This window comes from Heptranchias perlo, chromosome 17 (assembly GCF_035084215.1).
Source record: "Heptranchias perlo isolate sHepPer1 chromosome 17, sHepPer1.hap1, whole genome shotgun sequence".
Lineage (NCBI taxonomy): Eukaryota > Metazoa > Chordata > Chondrichthyes > Hexanchiformes > Hexanchidae > Heptranchias > Heptranchias perlo.
Window position 1 is genome coordinate 52,427,777 of NC_090341.1, and position 25,794 is coordinate 52,453,570.

Below are 25,794 nucleotides of genomic sequence, written 5' to 3' on the forward strand. Positions count from 1 at the left end.
TTTTATGTCTGACCTGTCAGAAGGACCTGGACTGTGTTCTTTACCTCCCCATGTCTGCAATCAGCAATCCAGAGTGGCAGTCTTCAGATGGAAACCCATGTCTTGCTATTCTGTGACATCATGCATTGCTACGTGAGGGTCAAGCAATAAGGATACACTTGTCTGTTTCCTGATTAACTAAATTCCAGGGTTCAAACACTCTCCTTTTGATATATATTACAGCCCTGAGATCGAGCTACATTTGAACACTGGGATTTAATCAGCTGAGAAAATTGAAAATGGAGGTGATATTCAATTAAAAACTCCATTTGGAAAAGAAAGTCAGGCAGATTCGCTATGGCCCGTTTTGCACTACTGCCCAAGACCAATTTATACCCTGATGTCTCAGATGCTGGCTTACAATGCTTCTGCCTGAAGATACCTTCCTCAGTGCTTGGACAGCATATACAGTTCTTAATAACTGTCTTTGGAAGAGTTTGAGTCTTATAGCATGTTATTTTAATTTTCTTTTCTCAGGATGTTCAGGAAGGTCCTGAGGTAACGCGGCACTTGTTAAATCAGTCAGGCCAGCAACACTATACTCCTGAAGGTAAGTACCTATTGACTGTGACTTCAATGGAAATAAAAACCGGGAGAGATGTAAAGCGGGCTGCCGACTTGATATTACCTGTTTTACACAATCGCACAAAGTCAAGATCTACCCCCAATAGTGTAGCAGAGGCGTTGAACAAATGTTAGATTTCCCAATGTTAGATTTTAATAAGGTATTTCTCATTCATTGAATGTAGTTCAATCTCCAAATATAAAGCTGTTCTCCTATCTTCCCTCATTCACCTTTTGACCTGGAGCACTTGGATCATTTTGTTTTTTTCTATCTGTTTCTTGCCTTAATGCATGGACTTGACCTCTCTGTTGCCACCTCCTTCAATATGCAGCAAGGTTGAGGGTAAAACCATATGCCACCATGAGTACTATAAAGTGCCAAACTTTTTTAAAAGCTTGGTATCCCAGTGGCATACTCTTTCTCCTCTCCTGTGTGGATCATGGACTTCATTTGAACATGGAAGTTGAGCTATATTCACTGGAGTAAGACTACCAAAGTGAAACAAATGATTTGGACAAACTGATTCAAACTTTGCTAGCGTAAAACATGTTATGGGTCCCTACATGCAATGTCTCATTTCTAGAATTTGTTTTACTTCCAGAAATTGGTCAACATAGTTTCTCTATAGGGACCATGCTGTTCTCTGTTGGACTGGATCTGTTGCACTTTGCTTATCTATGCCTAACAACACTTATGCTCTCATTTCAGTCTCTGCTTTCCATGGGCCTGACAACATTACAACACATCTAGAATCACAAATATATGGATCTAGTACAGAATTGGTGAAAAGGACAGACTTTCCACTGAAATCCTTTGAGCCAAAAGTGCAAATTCCATTTCAAGTGGTGCCCGGACAGCGTCCTCGCAAACTTGAGATTGAAAGGTAATGCTTTTCGTTTCATTGTTGTGTTTCCTTTATAAGGCTTTAGATAGGCAGTAGCAGGCTACTGGTGTTGGTAAAGTTTCTATTATGTTGGCACAACGAATGTTGAACATTCACTATGCCAGCATGATAGAACATTGGTGACGGATGTGAAGCTGACAGAAAATCTAGGCTGGTCGTCGGTCACCTAGAAGTGCTCTTTCTATAGTTACTTTAAACCCAGGTTTACTGTTAATGTTATTGGACAATCTGTAACTATGCCCCTAAATGAACGCACCTAAACTGGGATTTTCCTCTTGTGTGCTCCCCAACCTGCAATTTTCTACCCATTAATTTAATGGTATGAAAATCACGGGCCACAGGGCACAGAAGCAGAACATCCCGGCCCTAACATTCAATATCAACTAACATTTATATACCGCTGTACACACGACAAAATGCCTCAAGGCACTTTATCGAAGGAGCAATGGACACTTAGCAGGAAACAGGAGAAATGTTAGGGCAAGAAACCAAAAACATTATCAAAAAGGTAAGCTTTGGGGAGGCTTTTGAAGGAGGGAAGAGAGACAGTGAGGCAAAGAGAGTGACGAAATTGCTGCAACCTATTTTTTCACCTAATTTTCCTAAACCAGTCCCTAAATCAACATATTTTATAATGCAATATCAGAGGCCAGACTTTAGCTTACTTGGCAATATTCTTTAAAAGTTAGATTGAGACCAGGGGCTGAACTAGGGATCGGGACTGGTCACTACAAAATGGATGATTCTTTGTTCGAATATCTAACTATGAAATGCATTCATCTATGAACTGTGCCCATGACTTCAGGCATAGAGGTTCTTTTTTTATGTTATGAGTTGATCATGTGCAGTAAAGGTGTTTAATGTTGTATAATCCTTGTTTCCTAACAGGCTAAGACGTCAGTACCAGAGTCATAATCTTAAACATCTGCTTAAGATTGAAGGAATTAATTCAGACAAGTTGATGCCATGCCACTCTGGACCGGAAAAGAATCGCGCCAAGAGTGCGAAGAATCCAGCGCAATTCACTGTATACCTTCCTTTAGAGGTGCTGTACAGATCTCTCCATAGGTCAGATATTATTGTTAGTGATATAAGCAGATGAACATCTAATGCATTTGTAATACAATCCTCTCACTGTTAATTTAATGGAGGTATTAATTCCTGTATTTTAAAATGGGTAAGCACCTTTGTTGAAATAGTGGGCAGAGGACTATCTTATGAATGCATTAAATGTTCAAACACTAGTATCAGTGATGGTAATTTCTAGAATTGTATATATATTTTATTACAAAACATGTAACAAATTAGGAAACTAGTGTTTTTTATTTTGTGCTCAACAAGTTGAGGGATGTCACTGCTGAGACTAGAACACCTCTGCATCTTGTGCACCCAGTATCAGCATCATTTTCCTGCCTGATTGAGTGTAGTTGCAGAATAAGGCTCTTGCCACTCTGTCCCAACAATATGCCTTATCCCCAAGCTCAAAAGAATACACCCAATCGGCTGTTTCACTTCCATCATCAATAAACCTGTGGCTTCCCTTAGTGGCAATTTATACCAAGTTATGGGCCGTGGTCAATAGGAATTGGATTGAAACTGACCCAGCTCGTTTTGCATTGGTCCTTAAAGCCAATAGAGAAAGCAAACTTTTTTCCCCATCAGTCTGAGCAGGATTTGAATGAAGGTTCCATTGCAACGCTCAAGTCCTTTAAAATTGATCCATTCTGACCTGAAATGCAGTAAGATAGCGGTACATGAATTAGCTTTAGTATGAAATGTAAACACCTCCTAATATATGTGTTAAAAAATAAAAAACGACTGGCAGAGATACTTACACGCAACTAAATCCCACAAGGTCTTGGCCAACATCTGTCTCTCAACCATTACCAACAAAAACAGGATGTTTTGCTGCCAAGGAAGAGCTTGCATTTTTATATCAGCTTTCACAACTTCATGATGACCCAAAGTGCTTTACAACCAATTAATTACTTTTTATGTATAGTTACTGTTTTGCTGTAGGCAAGCGCAGCAGCCAGTTTGCAATAAGTGACTGGTTAATCTGTTTTAGTGATGATGGTTAAGGGAATAATTGATGGCCAAGAGAACTCCCTCTCTTCTTCGAATATTGCCAGAGAAGATCTTTAACATTCAGTCGAACAGGCAGACAGCAATGAAGGCCTAACACCTCTGACTACAGCACTCCCTCAATACCACATTGGAGTGTCAGCTTAGATTTTGAGCTCAAACTCCTGGCATGGGCTTGAACTGACAGTCTTCTGATCCAGAAAGTGCTACTGACTGAGCCAAAAACAGTGTGCAGAGCAATTTCTAATTTTTTGCGCCCATTAGGGGCAATTTTGTGCTATGGGCCCATCTTCACTAGGAATTGGAATGATATCGTCCAAAATCTCATGTGGCACTCTTACAGCCAGCTGATACAATAGATATTATCCCATCAATCTGGCCTGGACTCAAACCTGCTCCCTGGCACTGAAAGGCCTTTATCTAACTCACTGCACCAACCAGTCCAAAAATAAATAGATAGGAAAGTACGAATAAGAAAAGGTCAATCAGTCTATTCAAGTTGCCCTGTTGCTTAGATTCTAATCTTTGTTTCCAACCTATACGAATGCCGAGCTGGCAATGCCAAGGAGAATTCTCTACTCCTTGTAGAATCAGGAATCTATTCATTCCCTTTTTGAATCCTTTAACAGAGTCCAGTTTTGTTTCATCAGGTGGCAGTCTATACCAAAATTTAACAAAGTGAAGAAGTAACCCCTTTCATTTATTTAGCTTGTGGTTGCCTTAGTTGTAATACTCTTCCTTATGCTAGTTTTGGTTCTGTTCAAAACATTTCTCGACATTTACCACATTTCCTTCATGACATTTTTTAAAAACTTTGGTCGTGTTTCTTTGGTCGTGTTTGTCCATTCTTTATTCAGTGAGAATAGAGTTAACTTCCACAGCTTCCCTTATAACACAGCTATCTAAAAATCGGAACCATATGTGTTGCTCCTCTTTGAGCTCTTTCTCTTCATGTGGCTAGTGATCAAAACAGCACATATTACTCCATGTGTGGTCTCACCAATGTTATCTGCAGTGTCAGTAGCACTTAGAGTGGTATTCTATAGACCTACCTTTCCTGTTTGCCTTAGTAATTACTGCTATACAATACGAGAACACTTTTCAATGTTTAGTCATTCATCACGCCACCCCCTGCCGATGATGTAACCTCATAAACAGTCAATGAGATGGCTGGCTAAGTGAAAACAATGCCAGATATTCACAGTCCAGACAATGCATTTCAATTAAGAATGGGTTGGATAAGAAACTGAGAAAAATATTATCCATTAAAGTTATCAGTTTCAAGGGCTGAACCCCCAAGTTATTGATACAAAACTGTAATGTCATGATGGATTAAAACAGGCAAGGGCAAGGCAATTGGTACATAATAGTCATTACTGTATTTGTCAAAAAATAACATAGAATTAGAAAAATATGAAAGGGCAATCTACTAGCTCAAGCCAAACCAAGGCTCCCTGTCACTCAGAATTACTTGCCTTGGTCAGCAAAGTCTCCTCAGTTCCCTGTTGGGGGTCAGAGACACAACTGTTTGTAAAGGTGAGTCATTCTTTTTTGTGGAAATGGGGAAACTGAAATTCCTTGATTCCTCCTGTTGATTAAATTGCATCTTTGGTTGATTAATTTTGGAGCTAGTGGTGGAGCACCTTCTGGTCCATAATGCCCCAGCTGGAGGGAAATTAGGTGGACTGCACCATGCAAAGGGAGAAGATGGGGAGAAATACTGTAGTCATTTGTTGTGTAGAGTGTGAGGTTTGTTTCAACAGATTTGTCTTCCTGTACCACACACCATCATGATCAAAATGATGGATGAGCTGCTTCCAGACCTCCACCTATGCTACTCTGAAACTAACTAATACAGGTGCTGTTCCTTGAGGAGTTTTTCCCTTTTTATGGGAAAACATATGGGCCTTTTTTCCTCAAACTGCCCTTAATGGCACAGTTAAGATGGGGACTGACCAAGTAGAACATCACAAGCAAGAGCTCATGTCCCACCACTCCACGATGTAACGATCTGATGCTCCAGCATGCTGCATCATCATGCTGCCTTCATAATGTAATACTTTTAAAAGGTAGGGCTCAGGATATCGATGTCCTGCATTACTGGCTGCTAAGATCGTGATTAGCACCTATAATTCCCCACATGCTGAGTCCCTAACATCAACTATTATTCAGGAAGCAACAAAAAACCATAGGGTAAGTCAAACATGTCTATTTTATCCAACTTATTGGTTTGGTGTTTTAGGGCATTGGGCTACAGGTGATAAGCAGTTGAAATTAGATGGCTGCAACCTAGGGCTGCTAACCCTCTAGGATTGTCCTGTGGTATCCTGAAATTGAAGATTAATCTTCTGGACACTGCTGAGAGCTAACTTGGGAGAAAAATCATAGGGGCATTAAAAAAGACTCCAGGATTGCCTCCAACCAGAGTTGACAACCCTACTCCAGCAGCGGCCAGAAGCCAGGCCTGCATTTCCCTTCCCGTGAGACTGAGCCACGTTAATGAGCTAGTACACTAAATTCAGCCACATTTCAGCCTAGACAAGCCAAACACACTTCGGGCATGCTGTGCCTGTCAAGCACCAGGCTGGGGGAGGGGGGATGCAGGAAAATTGGCTCCATAATCTTTAGGTTATGCTTGGTACTATCCATTTACTTGGTTGAGAATTTTCTTCCAAACTGAAGATAGTCACATTAGATCATGATCTTCAGTCATATGGATACCACCAGAGTTCAAGGAAGGAAAAATACCCAAATAAATATCACTGTCATCCTTTATGTGTATGTACATGACTGTGATTTATTCTTGATGTGCTTTAGGTGTTTGATGATGAAGAATTTGAATGTCGGACACCAGAAGAATGGTTACAACTTGGCTATGAGGAAGAATCTAATATCAGGAAACCTATCCCAGGGAAAGCACTTCTATCCAAAGAAGACAAGTTAGGACATGGTACAGTATACCAAGAATATTGCATTGGAACTAATACTGTGATTTTGAATGTCATTCTTGTTATTGCTGTAAACTATGCACTTCTCTTGTTAGTGACAACCTTCATAAAGCACAATTATATCTATTATATATTAAAAATTCTGACTGGGTCACAACAATCTATTTCAAAATGCATTGAAAACTCTTATGTCAGGATTGCGCCATGGTAAAATCCATTTTAAATGTATTAACATTTACCTGCAGTACCCGTTGGGATAGATCTTGACTTTGTGCGATAGTGTAAAACAGGTGATAGCGAATCGACAGCCCGATTTACATCTCTCCCCATTTTTACTTCCATCGAAGTCAATGGAAGAGTCATCGGGAGAGATGTAAAACAGGCTTCTGATTCACTATCACCTGTTTAACACTATCACACAAAGTCATGTCTGTAGGTGGCACATTTACAATAATTATAACACCACCAGCAACAGCAGTAACAACAACAACAGCTACTTGCCTTTAATGTATAAAAATGTCCCAAGGCACTTCACAGAGATGTAATTTTAAAAAATGGACACTCAGCCAAAGAAGGAGATATTAGGAGGGGTTTACAATGATAAACTGCTGTCATGCTAATGTTAGCTCCAAATCCAATACTGCTTCAGTAATTTTACATTGTCAGCTTGCTGTTCCTCTGTGAAGCTGCTGAGTGAGCAAACACACTATTAATGACCACAATTTTTATTTTCCCCACACCTCCTAAGACAACCCAAATCCCCCCCTCATAATAAGGTAGGTGCTAACTTGGCAAAATTTTCCCTAAACCAACCTTCTCCCTGCATGTCATTGATTTTCATTCTGCGGCTCCTATCTCGGGCCTCCGCAGCCACTGCCACCAGACCTTCTCAGTTATTAGTAAATTACAAGTGCTGTTCTGGATGTCAGACTGCGACCAACCCAGTTCCCAGTGAGCATGGGCCCATGGCACAAAACCTCATTACAGCCTTGGTTCAAATATGGACATAAGAGCTGAATACGGGAGGCGAGAATGACTGTCCACAACATCAAGGCAACATTCAACCGAATGTGGCACCAAGTAGCCCAGTAAAACTGAACTCAATGGGGATCGGTGGGGGGATCTCTCCAGTGGCTGAAGTCATAGCTGGGGTGGGGGATCTACTAGGCTGTTAGGTCATAGCTACAGAGTAGTCCATTGGCAATTCCTCAGATAATAAAGCAGTCCCTGCAAGTCTTTGTGGACTAAGTTGCACACTTCAGTCACAGCTTGTCTGCTGAGCTTGAACCTTCTCATTGACTGCTTCTTTGCCAAGCCCAGGAGGCTGACTATTGCAGGAGACCCATTGGCTGTGGAGTACCTGCTGCATATCACATGACTCCTAATTCCTCTAAACCCCCATACCGTCTTCTCCTCTTCCTCCTGCTCCACTGAGAAATACGTACTAGTGTCCGTTACACTCGGGCTGCCTGAGAAAAATTGCCTCTGTACTATTTGCTTTTGTCACTGCAGCGATGGTACTTTGTAAACTTTGTAAAAGTTCAAATTAAACCTGGGGAAAATACTTTTCAGTTTGAATGCTGCACGAGTTCATCATTAATAGTGACTTGTTAAAAAGCTTTAACAAGCAAAATTTGTCTTTTTCTGGTACTTTTTACCAATGCTCACAAATCCATTTCAGAGGAATACAATTTATCACAGCAAACACTAATTCATCTTCTGTTAGTGTGCTCTACCAGCATTGCAGCTGTTTACTATTGTTTAATTTTTGCTAAGTTTATCAAACAGAGGAAAATATCCTTCCTAGCTGCACCGTCACAAGAATACTCATGATACAGCAGAGTGAAAAGGGACAGGCTGTGTAAGGGGCCCCAGTGACTAGCCTTTCTGAGGACCAGAAAATCCTTAGGCCCTCTGTGGGTTGTAAACAAAATTAACACCATAAGAGATGAGACAGGATAATGATGGATAGCTATAATTTTCAATAATAAAAAACAGAAACTGGAAACCTGAAAAACAGGCAATATAAACTTATTTTAAACTAATAGCAAACTCCTACTGGTATTCCTTCCATTTAATTAAAGTAAATGATTCATGAAAATGTATTCTAGCTTCACCTGTATTCTCTACTAACTGACAAAAGAAAGCTTCTAACATTGGACTGGCTAGCTACCTATTATGTAAGAGTCTACTTTAATTTTAAGGATGCTAATTACTGCCCCTGAATGTACCTCTCTGAAGGAGCCATTCAGCATTATGGATTCAATGAAAAAGTTTAATTAAAAAAAGACATTATACTAGAATTTTGTTGGCACTGCGCCCGTTTTGCAGACATAAAATGGGCACCAATGCATCCAATATGGCGGGCAGTGCGCGAGAGACCATCCCGCACCAGAAGTGCGCTGCCCGTCATATTGATTAGCCTTTTCCATAGGCAGCCAGGGTATGCACAGGAAGTATTCAAAATGGTAATTAAAAAATTTAAATAATGGTCTTATGCTCGTAAAACCCTTTTGTGAAATTGGGCTGCTCCAGCGCCTGATTCACCATGTCAGAAACTCGATCACAACTCGTGGTGCTAACAGGCAACAAAGACCCTTCAGCAGCACTATGTTCGTAATATCCTTGTGAGGTGTTTAGAGAATGTGCCTGTCAGGGTCGAATAGTTGGCATGCAGTGTGTCAGATATGAGGTGTGGGGAAGTGAGGGTTGCAGTAGTGGTGAGTGTGTGAGTATGAGGAGAAGGAGGTGGAGTGAAGCGTGGTGCAGTGATTGTAGGAGAATGAAGGGAAGCTGGGAGGGGAGTATTGTGAGTAGTGGTGGTGGTGGAGTTGCGAGCAGAGAGTGAGAGCAGTATTCTTACCTTTATAACGCTGGTGAAGTCATCAAACTTCTTTCGACATTGCAGCCATGTTCCGGGAGCTAAGCTCCTGGCATTGATGTCCGCAGATTTCTTCCCACTGGTAGCAGAGATGTTTCTTGGAGGGCCTTTTGTCCATTGGGGTTGGGGGGGGAACAGGATCTCCCTTCTCCTGTCCAACGCCTCGACCAGGGCCTACAACGTGGCATCGAAGAACCTGGGTGCCCCATCTGGACCACTTCAAGCCATTTTACAAGTTTCTCTATTGTCTGTAGCCAAAGTGCACCTCCCCTTTAAGATGTCCTGGCTGTCTTTAACTGGCATCAGAGACACACTATTTCCCCTCCCCCTACAAATAGGCATGCAGCCAATGAATAGCGTGGGTAGCGCTGGCTGCACGCCTGAATCACGCCTGAAGTCCCAGTACCAACTTCATGTCGTCCCTGGGACCATGCGAACAGGCGCATGCAACAAGAACAACAACTTGCATTTATATAGTGCCTTTAACGTAGTAAACCGTCCTAAGTCGCTTCACAGGTTCGTTATCAGACAAAATTTGACACCGAGCCATGTAAGGAGATATTAGGATAAGTGACCAAAAGCTTGGTCAAAGAGAGAGGTTTTAAGAGCGTCCTAAAAGAGGAGAGAGCAGTAGAGAGGCAGAGAGGTTTAGGGAGGGAATTCCAGAACTCAGGGCCTAGACAGCTAAGGGCACGGCTGCCAATAGTGGGGTGGAGGAAATCAGGGATGCACAAGAGACCAGAATTGGAGGAATGCAGAGTTGTTGGAGGGCTGGAGGAAGTTATAGAGATAGGGAGGGGTGAAGCCATGGAGGGATTTGAACACAAGGATGAAATTCGAGGCACTGCTGGACCAGGAGCCAAAGTAGATCAGCGAGCACAGGGGTGATGAGTGAATGGGACTTCGTGTGAGTCAGGATACGGACAGCAGAGTTTTGGGTGAGCTCAAGTTCATGGAGGGTGGAAGATGGGAGGCTGGCCAGGAGAGCATTAGAACAGTCAAGTTCGGAGGTAACAACAATATGGATGAGGGTTTCAGCACCAGGTGGACTGAGGCAAGGGCGGAAATGGAAAATGTTACGGAGGTGGAAGTTGGCGGTCTTGGTAATGGAGAGGATATGGAGTCAGAAACTCAGCTCAGCGTCAAATAGGATGCCGAGGTTGCGAAGAGTCTGGTTCAGCCTCAGTCAGTGGCCAGGGAGGGGAATGGAATCAGTGGCTAGTGAACGGATTTTGTGGCAGAGGCCAAAAACAATGGCTGCGGTCTTCCCAATATTTGCGTGTGCTGTTTTTAGGCGCAATCGAATTTCTAGGCCAATATTCCAGTGACGGTTTTACCCAGTAACATAAAAAGGACGTGAAGTTGGGGAAATGTTCCCAATATTGGCACTGTTGTATCTTTATGTTAATGAGTGAAGAACAAATGCAGACAAGAACAAGGCGTTTAAACCTTCTTTAAATAACCAATGGCAGTAGTTTGCTAAGCACTTCATTTTCATAAAGTCTTGTTCCTAATCTTCAGACGATCCCAAAAGCGACTCAGTTGTCTACAGGTGGTTTTTTGTTGGTGTTCTGGACTACGACAAAGAAAAGAAACTCTACCTGGTGCAGAAAGCAGATAGTTATGATTTAATCCGTGATGAAAACAACCAACCAGTGGTGAATGGAGGCTTTACTGAAACTGGTAGGTACTTTCTAGCTCTGCTGGTTTATCTCTCTTAATATAATTAATTACTGCAAACAGAATAAGATGTATTCTAGACAAAAACTGATAACGGAGTAATATTTGAAATCTGCTTTGTCTGAAAAACATAAAATTATCTCTAAAGCACGTATAGGTATCACTTAAATAATAATGAAAGACCTGGTGCTGTACGGGGAATTGAGGATAGACAGACTTTCTAAAAGTCAAGACCGCAGGTTGAGTTCTTCGATGAGCTTACTGTCTTCAGTTTCCGGTAGGAATCAGACAAAGCCCAGATTTACTGTACAATTTTGCTACTTTTTAGCCATTATCTTGCTTTTCGTGCATTATAAAATAGCAGTGGACGTGCATTGCTGGTAAGAAGGAGTGATTGACAAGATGCTACAAGTGTCTGGCCTCAAAAGGCCTCAGTCAAGTTTGAGATGTCTAGCCAATTGGACTGCTGTGCTTTAAACTGGAGAAAGTAGCCATTATTTTAAGAGGAAATTTGGAACAGACCTAACATTCAACCCTTAAGGGCCTGGAGTTCTTCTTTCAACAATAAGTTCTTTCACTGATTCCGCACCTCTAATGAAAATATGGCAACCTACAGTTCCTTTCGCACCAAAATGTCGTGCGATGTTCCATTTCACTGGAATCACAGGAAACAAAATTGTAATTTCTTATGTTTTCATTAGAGGTCTGTTAGAAGTAACAAAGATATATCAGCCAATCATCATGCATCTACAATAATGATCCTTTAGCAATTGTCAAGCAGCTAATGAGCCACTTTGCAAGTTTAAATCTTTCAAGTTTCAGTAATGTGGAAGTGGTGCGTGCAATTAGAGGAGAGAACGAGTGAACAGTTGGGTAGGAAAGCATATTTCAGCACAAAGGACTCACAGCTGTAATGGAGCGTCACATGACATCTTAGGAACATAGGAACAGGAGTAGGCCATTCTGACCCTCGAGCCTGTACCGCCATTCAATCAGATCATGCCTGATCTGTATCTCAACTCCATTTACCCGCCTTGGTTCCATATCCCTTCATACCCTGACCTAACAAACTCTATCGATCTCAGTTTTGAAATTTTCAATTGACCCCCAGCCTCAACGGCTTTTTGGGGGAGAGTGTTCCAAATTTACACTACCCATTGTGTGAAGAAGTACTTCCTGACATCACCCCTGAATGGCCTAGCTCTAATTTTAAGGTTATGTCCCCTTGTTCCGGACTCTCCCACCAGAGGAAATAGTTTCTCTCTATCTACCCTATCAAATCCTTTAATCACCTTAAACATCTCAATTAGATCACCCCTTAATTTTCTACACTCAAGGCAATACAAGTTCTTCTATGCAACCTGTCCTCATAATTTAACCCTTTTAGCCCTGGTATCGTTCTGGTGAATCTGCGCTGCACCCTCTCCAAGATCAGTCTGTCCTTCTTACCTGAACTCCAGATGTGGTCTAACCAGAGCTTTTTACAATTGTAGCATAATTTCCACCCCTTTGTATTCTTGGTTTGTGAGCAAGGGCCGCAAATAAGCAGAAAATGGGACAGTCATAGGAACACTTCAACCAGATGATAAATGCAGTCTCCAAAACTGAAAGGATTTGGGAAGAAGTGATATAAAAATTGCACGACTTAAAGAAGAGCAGCAAAGTAAATTAGCAGCACAAGAAAAACATGCATCTGATGGAAAGACTATACAAACAGAGAAATATTAACAAGAAATTTAGCGTTCATATGACATTTCCCTGCCCACTTCTTTAACATCAGTTTTAATCTGTTTATTTTAAATGGATTAATCCTTCCACTAAAATAGTGGACAGAGGAATGCCATATGAATATGATAAGCCTTTGTCTGCTAATATAACAGTAATTTCTAGTCTATTATTTTTTGCTCCAATCTTGATTTTTAAAAAAACTTATTCTAATTCTCTTCAAAATTTGGACGAGGATACAAATTAAAAGTTGCTCCCTTCACAGAACTGATATTCAGAATAAACTCTTGGTGGGGGGGGGGGGAACAGAAATTTTCTCTGTGTGATGTGTAGCAAATTGTGACTAGGCCCTGAAAAGGCTTTAGAATTTCATTACACATAGCGCACAGAGAAGGTTTTCTCCCCAGGCGTTTCTGGAAGCAAGTTTAAGAGTTGAATAGAAGTCACTGCCCTTACAGTGCATCAAATATTGGCCAAAGCTGTGAAACAAACTTGAGAAACAGACAACCTGGGAGTTTTTTAAAACTTCATTTTAGAACATTTTACTGGGACTAAGGAGCTAAATGCCCATCAGCTCAGGTTAATATTAAGAATGTAACTGGCATTTGGATGCACACATGGGGAAACAAACAGGGACAGCACTCTGGCTGATCTGAGAATGTTGCAGAGCTGGCAGTATAAGTTAGCACGTAGGCACTCATCTACTGGGAACGACTGCTTTCCCAATGACGCATCCCAATCTGAAATAACTTATTTTACTTATTGCCTGCTACGCTCGGGGCAGACTTGTACCTAGCAGGCGACTGCCTGGTTCACAATTGATCGGTGGGAAGGGCCAGAATATGGGATGGCTTTCTGGCTTGCTGCTGAGGCTCTCTGAAAGAAAGAAAGAACTTGAATTTATATGACCTCAGGACATCCCAAAGTGCTTTACAGCCAATTAAGTACTTTTGAAGTGGAATCATTGTTGTACTGTAGGAAACGCAGCAGCCAATTTGCACACAGCAAGGTCTCACAAACAGCAGTGAGATACATGACCAGATAATATGTTTTAGTGATGTTGGTAGAGGGATAAATATTGGCTAGGACACCAGGTAGAACTCCCCAGCTCTTCTTCAAAATAGTGTCATGAGATCTTTTACATCCACCTGAGGAGGCAGACGGGGCCTTAGTTTAATATCTTATTAAAAAAACAGCACCTCTGACAGTGCTGCACTTGAGTGTTGGTCTAGATTATATTCTCAAGTTTCTGGAGTGGGACTTGAACCCATCAACCTTCATGACTTATAAATAAGAGTGCTACCCACTGAGCTATGGTTGACACCCAGCCACTCAGAGTCTCAGTCTGCAACACGAAGTCTGGTAGTTAACGCTTGGTGGCTTATGTCTCTACTGAACCATCACCAGAATTTTCCTTTTGTTAGAAACTGGCATAGAACTATTTTTAAATATCTCACTCCTTACATGGGCAAAGACGATTTTCTTTCCTCACATGGCACTTCATATCCTCTCACTAATTTCGTGCTGGTAAATCCAGCTGAAGTTGACAAAAATAGCTTAAACTCAAAAGTCTTCTTTTAACTGATCACCTATGTTGTAATAAATTGAGTGCGCGTCGGGACCGGTGGTCTATAGATACTAAAGCACTTGCACGTTGTTCCGCTGTTAGTGGCTTATACATGACTGGCACCATTCTGGTTTATTTTCTGCAAAGCTCCAGCCCCATGCAATAAGCTTAAAGAAAGAGCCGTTTAACAGGATATGAACATACGACAATGATGGATAGGAAAAGACCCACTGGTCCATTCAACCTGTCCCACACAACTATATATATATTCCGCACCACACCCGAAACCCATGTGATCTCCTGGGAGAGACAAAAAACCATAAAATCCCAGGCCAATTAGGGGGGAAATAATCTGGAAAATTCCTCTCCGACCACTTTCAAAACTAGTCCAGGAGATGTCTCTGGCCCTGATTAATGTCATGTAGTATCTAACTTTTATACAAGGTGATCTCTGCCCCAGGCAGAAACAGATCCAGCTCTTGCTTGAAGGAATTGAGTGCATCAGAGTTCACCGCACGAGTTGGCCGAGGATGAGGGAAGTGATGGATATTTGAGAGCCAGATAGATATATAGCCTTATTTATTAATCCTTGGCCCAGAGAAGGAGGAGTGATGTTTCAGAATCATGGCTGTGTGTTGCTGATCCCTACTGTTTGTGTCCCCAAACCACTGCCACCACTAGCACTTCAAAGAAAGAAAGAACTTACATTTCATGATCTCAGGATGTCCCAAAGCGCTTTACAGCCAATGAAGTGCTTCTGAAATGTAGTAAACGCAGCTGCCAATTTGCACACAGCAAGGTCCCACAAACAGCAATGAGATAACTGACCAGATAATCTTTTTTAGTGATGTTGGTTGAGGGATAAATATTGTCCAGGATACCGGGGAGAACGCCCCTGCTCTTTGAAATAGTGCCATAGGATCCTTTACATCAATCTAAGAGGGCAGACAGGGCCTTAGTTTAACATCTCACCCGAAAGACGGCATCTCCGACAGTGTCGTAGTCCCTCAGTACTGCAGTGAAGTATTAGCCTAGATTGTGTGCTCAAGTCTCTGGAATGGGACTTGAACCAATAGCCCCCCAATTCAAAGGCAAGAGTGCTACAACTGAGCCATGGCTGACACCTGGTCAGGGAACTTTCAGTGCATTCTCTGCAATTAGTGGGGGAAATTAGAGAGAATCTATGAGGGTTATTTGATTTTGCTTCCTTACGTATTGATGACTATGATTGTTTTCTGTACAGGTGAGAGATTGGAGTTGCTCAATCAGTTCTGGATACCACGGGTCCGTCTGATGTTCTGTGCAGAGGATCCTGTTGTTTTTTCAAAACGGGTCGCACAAGCTCACTTCCTACGCCAGAAGACAGAAGCACTGCTGCTCTACAATCTGTACATCGACTGCATGCCAATTGATGGGCTTAGGTTCCTAGATGAAGAAAGCTTTAAAAAGATGAAGCAATGGGCTTTCAGCACTCCTGGGTTCCGAGATAAATCTGCGTATGTATTTCATTTTAGTGGCCCATGTCCCCTAATAACTGCTTTGAGACTAACCAAACTCATTCCACATTGGATCCTTAAAGTCAGCGTAGAAAGGAAAAGTTCATCCCATCAGCCTTGGCTGGATTCAAATCCAGACCCTAAAAGTTGTATTACCCAGTTCCCCAAGGTGGTATTTCCCTATGTTTCTATAGATTCCAACTCTTTAATAATACTCTATTATGAAAGAACAAGTATTTATATCAAGTCCTTGGGACATGTCAAACTGTTACACATCGAATAAATGAAACTTTTGAAGCGGAGTCGTTGTTTAGTAGGCAAAGTGCCAGTTGCATACACCAAAGTCCCTCAAACAACAAATCATAGAATTGCAAAGAATTTACAACACAGAAATAGGTCATTCAGCCCAACTAGTCTATGCCGATGTTTATGCTGCACATGAGCCTCCTGCTACCCTACTTCATTTCACACTATCAGCATAACCTTCTATTCCTTTCTCCCTCATGTACTTATCTAGCTTCCCTTAAATGCATCTATGCTGTTCATCTCAACTACTCCATGTGGTAGCAAGTTCCACATTCTAACCAGTCTCTGGGTAAAGAAGTTTCCTTGAATTCCTTATTAGATTTATTAGCAACTATCTTATATTTATGACCCCTAGTTTTGGATTCCGCCACAAGTGGAAACATTTTCTCTACTTCTACCCTATCAAACCCCTTCATAATTTTAAAGACCTTTATCAGGTCACCCTTCAGCCTTCTCTTTTCTAGAGAAATGAGCTCCAGCCCGTTCAGTCTTTCCTGATAGTTAGTCATTCAGATGAATGACCAATTAATCTGTTTTTTCCCATGGTTGAGAGTGGAATATTGGCCGGGATAACTCCCTGATCTTGTTCAAATAGTGCCATGGAATTTGTTACATCCACCTGACATCGTCCCTGAAAGAAAAGTACCTCCCAACGATCCCTTAATACTGCACTGGAGTTTCAACTGAGATTATGTGCTAATGTACCGGAGTGGGGCTTGAATCCATAACCTACTGACTCAGAGCTGAGAGTGATACCAACTGAGCCAAGCTGATACATATAATAATCACTACATCTTATTGTTCCTCTAGAAGAGTTGGTGATATGAGCAGGACCAGGAATTTCTCTGTTTGTTTAACTTCAGTTGGAGGTGTTTTCCAGGTCCTCCTCAACAGAAGGTCATACTTCATTATATTTATTCATTCTCTGGATATGTGTGTTGCTGGCAAGGTCAGAATTTATTGCGCATCCCTAGTTGCCCTGTGAAGGTGATGTTGGGCTGTCTTCTTGAGCTGGTGGTAGTCTGTTTGATACAACTGAGTAGTTTGCTGGGCCACTTTTTTTTTTACTCGTTCATGGGATGTGGGCGTCGCTGGCAAAGCCAGCATTTATTGCCCATCCCTAATTGCCCTTGAGAAGGTGGTGGTGAGCCGCCTTCTTGAACCGCTGCAGTCTGTGTGGTGAAGGTTCTCCCACAGTGCTGTTAGGTTCGGAGTTCCAGGATTTTGACCCAGCGACGATGAAGGAATGGCGATATATTTCGAAGTCGGGATGGTGTATGACTTGGAGGGGAATGTGCAGGTGGAGTCGTTCCCATGTGCCTGCTGCCCTTGTCCTTCTAGGTGATAGAGGTCATGGGTTTGGGAGGTGTTGTCAAAGAAGCCTTGGCGAGTTACTGCAGTGCATTCTGTGGATGGTACACACTGCAGCCACTGTGCGCCGGTGGTGAAGGGAGTGAATGTTTAGGGTGGTGGATGGGGTGCCAATCAAGTGGGCTGCTTTGTCCTGAATGGTGTTGAGCTTCTTGAGTGTTGTTGGAGCTGCACTCATCCAGGCAAGTGGAAAGTATCCCATCATACTCCTGACTTGTGCCTTGTAAATGCCCTTCAGAGGGCAGTTAAGAGTCAACCATGTTGGTGTGGAACTGGAGACAGATATAGGCCAGACCATATAAGGACGGCAGGCTTCCTTCCCCAAAGGACATTGGTGAACCAGTTGGGTTTTTACGATAATCCGACAGCTTCATGGTCACTTTTACTGATACCAGTTTTTTATTTCCAGATTTTAAAAAACTTAATTCAAATTTTCAAACTGCCACGGTGGGATTTAAACTCACGTTCTACTGGATCATTAGTTTAGGCCTCTGGATTATTAGTCCAGTGACATAACCATTATACTATTGTACCCTTAAGTGTAGTGAGTAGAGTGGTTTAAAACAGTCAAAATATATTTCTGTTTGTTACATATTTTAATTATTGATTTCCTATTTTTGTAGGTTGCCAAACTATTTTAAAAGGATAGAACAGGAGGTTCATCTGGAGTATGACCGCACTATGAATAAAATTACTTTCGACAACATTGTGTCATCTGACCCCAAACAATTTTCTTATGTCATTCTTCCAGATAAAGAGAAAGTAAAAGTGCCAAGCAAAGGTAAACCAGATATCTTCACTGCTTAACACAGTATGATCCTTCCTTTATTCCAGCTTTAAGTTATTTTCCATTGTTCCGTTTAAAGGAGCTGTACACATAGATTTGGCATCTCATTTGGTAAAATCACTCATATTGCTGTTTAGCTGCTGTCACATTTCAAGATTTTTGATGGTTTTGCCTTGGAGGGTTTTGGGTAATTTATATCAAGATATTGCTATTAAGTTGAATTCAGCAATAAGGGATTAGATCCAGACAAACCGGCTAGATAAATGGTGCTCTCCACAGATCAAATCAGGTTGAGACAATGGGGGTTCGTTAAGACTTTTCAGTAAACATTCACCCATAATATGTTGGGACAGCTTCATTCGTGTGGTGCAGAGGTGGGGGAGCAGCTGCCAGGAGCCCACACCTAGGAGGATGGTAGCAGGTTTAACTGGCAGCTCGACTGGCCAATCCCTGGACATGGAGAGATAGGGATGGGTCAAAGTCTTTGGCATCCTGTCTAGTCAGAACACAGCTCAGTCAGCAAAAATTTGGAGTGAAGTCAGACACAGAGGGAGAAAGCTCTCTAAGTTCCATGCCAACTAGTTCCAGGGATGTGATAGTTAGTAAAGTGAATATAGCCCACTAAGAAGGATAATGTGGCAGCTCTGTTATTTTCTATGTTATGAGGAGTGTCATGAAAATAGACTGAAATTCACTATAAACTTTATTCTTTTGTCAACATAGTGCATATAAAATAAACCAGCTTGTTGATTTACAATTGGCCTCATCTCACTAGAGTGTGCATCAGTCTGCCTTCCAGAAGATAGGAGAAACGTACATGGGGACATGCATGAGATTACAGTATCCAATTCACAAAATGAGGGATTTCATTGTTATAACTCCCCAGGACACACTATTGTATAACTAGATATTGGGCAGTAAAGGTAAACTCCTGATTGTAGGGGATACAGGGTCTGCTTATGGGAGAGACTGGTGACACTGAACTTGACAGCGTATCTCATGCAGACTTGAAATTTGTAACAGCTATTAACAAGCAAAGACCTAGACCTTGAAATTACTTAATGGGATAACAGATGCGATGCTTAACAAGTTTTGTCTAAAGCTTCTCTCTCCTCTATTTTGGTGGAGGGCTAACTCATTTAAAATAAATAAGTTAATGGGCCGGAAAATGCTTTAGAAAGAACGGTGAGCTCAACAGCGCTCACCGTTGTTAGTGGCCAAATGAAAGAGCAAGTTCTGCTGTTCGCACATGCGCAGACAAATGCGGAAATCTGGAACTTGCTCCTCCTGGTTCGCCAGCGATCTGACAGCTTCACCTTAAAGAGATATCGCCAGCTGCAGTCAGTAGAATCAACGGACCGGGTGCCAACTTGCTCTTCTGCCCAGCTGGAAACTAATATCACCACAAAACAGGCTTAACTATACCGGGTCCAAACTAAATTTTAACAGCGCTGTATGAATTAATGATTGCCAAACAACTAAAAATTAACTTTTAAAAATGCAGTCATATTACACCATATTCGAATAGTTCTTGGTCATTAAAAAAAAATTTTTTAATTTAAAAAATGAAAATTTTTATTTTTAACTTTTTCTTTCTGTCTCTTTTATTTAATTCGGCATTTCTTACCCTCTCTTTTTTTTGCTATCTATAACTGTATTTGCAAATGATTTTATTGGTGTAGCTTTCACTTCCTGGCTTTCACATTGCAGCTTGCACTTCAAAGTTTTCGCTCTTCGCGGCTTTTCAAGGATGCTACAATCTGATTGATCGAGAGGAGAGATCAATCCTCTCGCTTCTTCCATGTTTCCTAGCTTTGCTGGAGTTTACGCTGGGCTCTTCTCAGCTTCCTATCAGAGGAAGTTCCGGCAGTAAATACCGCCGTAAGTTAGTGGGTGAGTATAAATCTATGGAGCAGCAAGCGCCGTTCGTTCGCCACTCGGAGCAATTTATGGGCCATTACCTCCACTAAAACGACGGAGAGAGGAATTTCTGATGAATTGCCCATATATTCCTGCCCACCTACATCCTGACCTTACTTTCAGGGCAGAATATAGCACACTTGCAGATTCAATAAGCTCACTATAACCAACGGATCAGATCAAAGCTCTGCAGTCCTGCCACATCCAGTCGTGAATGGTGGTGGACAATTAAACAACTAACGGGAGGAGGAGGCTCTGTAAACATCTCCATCCTCAATGATGGCGGAGTCCAGCACGTGAGTGCAAAAGACAAGGCTGAAGCGTTTGCAACCATCTTCAGCCAGAAGTGCCGAGCGGATGATCCATCTCGGCCTCCTCCCGATATCCTCACCATCACAGAAGCCAGTCTTCAGCCAATTCGATTCACTCCACGTGATATCAAGAAACGACTGAGTGCACTGGATACAGCAAAGTCTATGGGCCCCGACAACATCCCGGCTGTACAGCTGAAGACTTGTGCTCCAGAACTAGCTGCGCCTCTAGTCAAGCTGTTCCAGCACAGCTACAACACTGGCATCTACCCGACAATGTGGAAAATTGCCCAGGTATGTCCTGTCCACAAAATGCAGGACAAATGCAATCCGGCCAATTACCGCCCCATCAGTCTACTCTCAATCATGATGGAAGGTGTCATCGACAGTGCTATCAAGCGGCACTTTCTCACCAATAACCTGCTCACCGATGCTCAGTTTGGGTTCCGCCAGGACCACTCGGCTCCAGACCTCATTACAGCCTTGGTCCAAACATGGACAAAAGAACTGAATTCCAGAGGTGAGGTGAGAGTAACTGCCCTTGACATCAAGGCAGCATTTGACCGAGTGTGGCACCAAGGAGCCCTAGTAAAATTGAAGTCAATGGGAATCGGGGAAAACTCTCCAGTGGCTGGAGTCATACTAAGCACAAAGGAAGATGGTATTGGTTTTTGGAGGCTAATCATCTCAGCCCCAAGACATCACTGCAGGTGTTCCTTAGGGCAGCGTCCTGGGTCCAACCATCTTCAGCTGCTTCATCAATGACCTTCCCTCCATCATAAGGTCAGAAATGGGGATGTTCGCTGATGATTGCACAGTGTTCAATTCCATTCGCAACCCCTCAGATAATGAAGCAGTCCAAGCCCGCAAGAGGAACTGCAGCAACTTGGCAAGGCTTCTTCAACAGCACCTCCAAAACCCGCGACCTCTACCACCTAGAAGGACAAGGGCAGCAGGCATATGGGAACACCACCACCTGCACGTTCCCCTCCAAGTCACACACCATCCCGACTTGGAAATAAATCGCCATTCCTTCATCGTCGCTGGGTCAAAATCCTGGAACTCCCTACCTAACAGCACTGTGGGAGAACCTTCACCACACGGACTGCAGCAGTTCAAGAAGGCGGCTCACCACCACCTTCTCAAGGGCAATTAGGGATGGGCAATAAATGCTGGCCTTGCCAGCGACGCCCACATCCCATGATCGAATAAAAAAAAGCACTCTGCCTGTGCTTGAGACAGAATGAATAAAGGACCAATTTAATAGTTGAAAGTATATAATGTAAAAAAACAGGAAGATGAGAGTTCATAAAATGATATGTAAAAAATATAAGATTTACATCATTCTTAAATGTAAAGAACTCAATATTTTACATAGCCCAGATGTTTGAGGCACAAACCAACTTGCCTACGTGTTGTGTATTTGGTTTAAAATGCCACAAGTTTAGCACTGCACTGTAGTGACACAAGTTGGACTTGAATATCCCCGTCAGCAAGAAAAATAACATTAATTTGATTTCATTTTCCTTGTGCCATGTACCTTCCTGTGTCAGGGAGATTGGCTACAGACCTGTTTTGAAACCTCTATTCTGCAGTCAGCCATTTCGGAGATGTATCAGAGCAAGCCAGGATTGCAGGTTCTTTAGCCCCAATTCTAACTCTGGGCGTGTTCAGGGCAGGCAAAGTGTGGGATGGGTGGGAAATCCCACAGAGAGTTCGGTGTGAGGCCTGGGCTGTTATAACTTCCGGGCCTCATTTAAATAGAGATGAGCTGTGTCTCACCTTAAGCAGACGGGAATGATGTCAATGCCAGCGGGCAGGAACCAGGAACTCGACACGGCTTCAGATGGGAGACGGTTCAACCCTGTGGAGGATTAAAAGATCACTTTTTGTAACAATATTATGCATCACAAAACTATCTGCACTTCCGCAAGTTGCTCCAATCTTCTTTCTGATGATTTAAACATTTGTTTTGTAAGCTGCAGAGGGGACTCACTGTCCATTGAGTGAAATGTTCAGTCATCCAACCTATCTCTGGATATTTGGTTGTACCATCAGCAAAACCTGGGCTTGTGCCTTTTGTGCTAAAAATAATACTGATGCTGTTCTTTCTCCCTAGGACTTGTACAACTCCCGGATTATCCATTTTATCAAAACAGAAAGGCATTTTCCTTTAACACTCTGTTGACCAAACCAGAAGTGATCAGAGCTCTGTGCAAAGTACGTGCTGAGTGCAACAAAGTGGCAGCCATGTCTCTGTTTTTTGTGACCCAGATAAAAGCTGTTCGACTGGAGGAATTTGATCAGATTCAGTCCCAGGCTCATGCACAGGTATTGGTTTAGACATTGCCACTTTCCTTTTGTTATTTTACTTAAGCAATTCATTTGATTCACCATTCATTGTGCATCAAAAACTTAGAAGAAGGCGGGCATTATTTTGGGGGGAGGAACAAGGAATGTTAAGCCTGAGTTCTCCAAGGATGTGTGGGCTCCATTGACTGGAAGATTGAAGAGTTTAGCAATCATTTTTTCTGGCCTAGTAGGATTCTTTCAGGGAGCCAGATTTTTGGATTCTATTTCAAACTGAGATATACATTAATGCATGTTTTGCAGTTCCCTAATTGTTTTTTGGCAGCTTAGAGGGTTTACTGATTTTTTTAACAATGATTGCCCAGGACTTTTGACAGCCCTCTGTTTCTCTGCCAAATGTATTGTTTCACTAAAATGTTTCGACTTCACTAAAGTGTGGTCTTCTGAGGACCTTCTTTTGGTTGCTATTTTCTGCTCTACATCACTAAGTCATGTTGATTTGCAACAGTCAGCAGCTTCATTTCCACTGGAGTGGTAAACTGTAATCATTTCAATTAGCATCCTATTGGATATTTTGACTTACCACTGGTTAAAATACAGCGGTCTGGAATATTCAATTAAAAACTCAGCAGTACAAAATCATGATTAAAATTACAGAACATTCTAAAGTCTCTTACACCCAATACTGTGAACCTTCACTATCACCCATTTTACACTAGCATACAAAGTAAAAATTACCCCGTGTGTTTAAAATGTTTTGTGGGTGTACTTAAAGATAGAAAGACTTGCGTTTATATAGTGCCTTTCACGTTCTCAGGATGTCCCAAAAGACTTTATAGCCAATGAATTACTTATTGAAGTGTAATTACTGTTGTTTTGTAGGCAAACGCAACAGTTAATTTGCACACATAGGAACAGGAGTGGACCATTCAGCCCCTCAAGCCTGTTCTACCATTTAATTAGATCATGGCTGATCTGTATCTTAACTCCATATTCCGCCTTGGTTCCGTAACCCTTAATACCCTTGCCTAACAAATCTATCAATCTAAGTTCTGAAATTTTCATTGACCTAAGCTCAACAGCTTTTTGAGGGAGAGAGTTCCAGATTTCCACTACCCTTTCTTTGACAATGGGCATGATATTAGGAGGGAGGCGGGTTGGCAGCGGGGGGGGGGGGGGGTTGACTGGGCACGTGTTTAACGTGCCCAGTGAAATCGGGGTGCTCTGCACACGATCACAGCCTAATTGAATATACTTACGCGTGCTTCCGGGTTTCCCGTTCCAGACCTGCGCAGCGGACACACTGCGCACCCGCGTCACAGGCTGTCAGCAGGAGAAGCCCTATTTAAAGGGGCAATCCTCCAATGCTCCTGCAGCAAAGAACCAAAATAATAGAATGGAGCAGGCCAGAGGCAAGGCTGCTCCAAGGTTTTCTGACTCCTCACTCCAGGTGCTGCTCGATGGGGTGAGGAATAGGAGGGAAACGTTTTTCCCATCTGATGGGAGGAGGTGGCCTCCCTCTGCCACCAAGAAGGCCTGGCTCAAGGTGGCCAAGGAGGTGAGCAGCAGCAGCAATGTCGGCCGAACCTGGGTCCAGTGCAGGAAGTGCTTTAATGACCTAACCAGGTCAGCCAAAGTGAGTATACTTATGTATTCTCCCACACTCCATCTTCCACATCACCTCCCCACCACCACACAACTCCTTCTGCACTGCACTCTCGCACACTCCTCACATCCACTCAACCATCATCCTCACCTTGCCTGCACTTACTCACTGCCCCAGTTCCCATTCGAACACTACCACGTAACCCAATCCTCATACAATCTCATGGCTATGTCTCACACGCACCCTCCCATGCATCTCCCTCACGGTCACCCCACCCACAACAATGCATGCAGTGGGTCACTATGCAACCATCACTCAATCACGCCTCTCTGTGTTTTGCCTTGATTGGAGAAGAGATGCCAGAATGCCCGGGAGAGGGCAAGGACCGGAGGAGGCCCGCCACACCAGGTGGTCAGAACGGACGTGGAGCAGCAGGCAATGGAAATAAGCTGCACGCTGGAGTGCCTGTCTGTGGCGGACGCCGAGACTGGAAGCGCATAAACAGCTGGTGACAGAAATCTAAAATTCAGCAGTCATGATAGCGAATGATCTTAACATCACTTGGCATCTGCAGCACCTCAACATCTGTCCACATGCTTAATACTGCTTTCTGTCTCTTGCAGGGCCATCTGCAACCGCCGTGACTGCGGAGGGCGATTCCTCAGAGGACCTGCCAGCCTCTGAGGGTGCAACGTCACATCTGAGCCAAGCCATCCACCAGCGCAGATACACACACCTCGATGGGTCCCCGTCCTCAGTTAGTTGGGCTTGCACATGGTGAGTCACCACGCACGTGAGCACGAGCAGACCCTGGTGGCAGGGACAGCTGTGGAGAGTCCGCGTCGGTGGGAGCACACTTCTCCAAGCTCTGCTCAGCTGGACCCAGATGCTGAACCCTGGGGGCCAGCCATGCAAAGGAGAGTCATCAAGGGCCAGCAGCACATTGCCAAGGTACTGGCACAGTTGCCACGCGCACTCTCCACAATCGCACAGAGGATGGAGGAGTCCAACTCCTGCATGAGTGGAATGGTGGCACAGGTACAGGAGGGTATCTCCGAGATAGTGTCGCGGGTAGGTGCGGGAATGTCTGCGATGGAGGAAAGGCTAGCCTCCATCGAGCTTCAAGCATGGCTCAGCAATGAGTCCGTTGAGGCCCTGACAACGGCCGTTTGGATTCAGGATGAGCAACATTCTGCTGCCTTAAACAAGCTGACAGATACATTACAACTGGCCTTCCAAGGCTTCACACAAGTCCTCCAAACTGTCGTCCAGCAGGGTGGAAGGAGTGATGTG

General features: G+C 43.0%; 1 protein-coding gene across 1 annotated transcript in view; it reads left to right on the plus strand.

The window, feature by feature from the left end:
* Window positions 1–25,794, plus strand: part of dnah1 (dynein, axonemal, heavy chain 1) — a 333,655-nt gene that overhangs the window by 9,369 nt on the left and 298,492 nt on the right. The window contains exons 3-10 of the mRNA XM_067999000.1: window positions 517–589; window positions 1,313–1,487; window positions 2,397–2,553; window positions 6,411–6,543; window positions 10,944–11,105; window positions 15,638–15,890; window positions 18,191–18,348; window positions 22,705–22,916. Of these exons, the coding sequence (XP_067855101.1) occupies window positions 517–589; window positions 1,313–1,487; window positions 2,397–2,553; window positions 6,411–6,543; window positions 10,944–11,105; window positions 15,638–15,890; window positions 18,191–18,348; window positions 22,705–22,916 (1,323 nt within the window). The remainder of the gene's footprint in view (window positions 1–516; window positions 590–1,312; window positions 1,488–2,396; window positions 2,554–6,410; window positions 6,544–10,943; window positions 11,106–15,637; window positions 15,891–18,190; window positions 18,349–22,704; window positions 22,917–25,794) is intronic.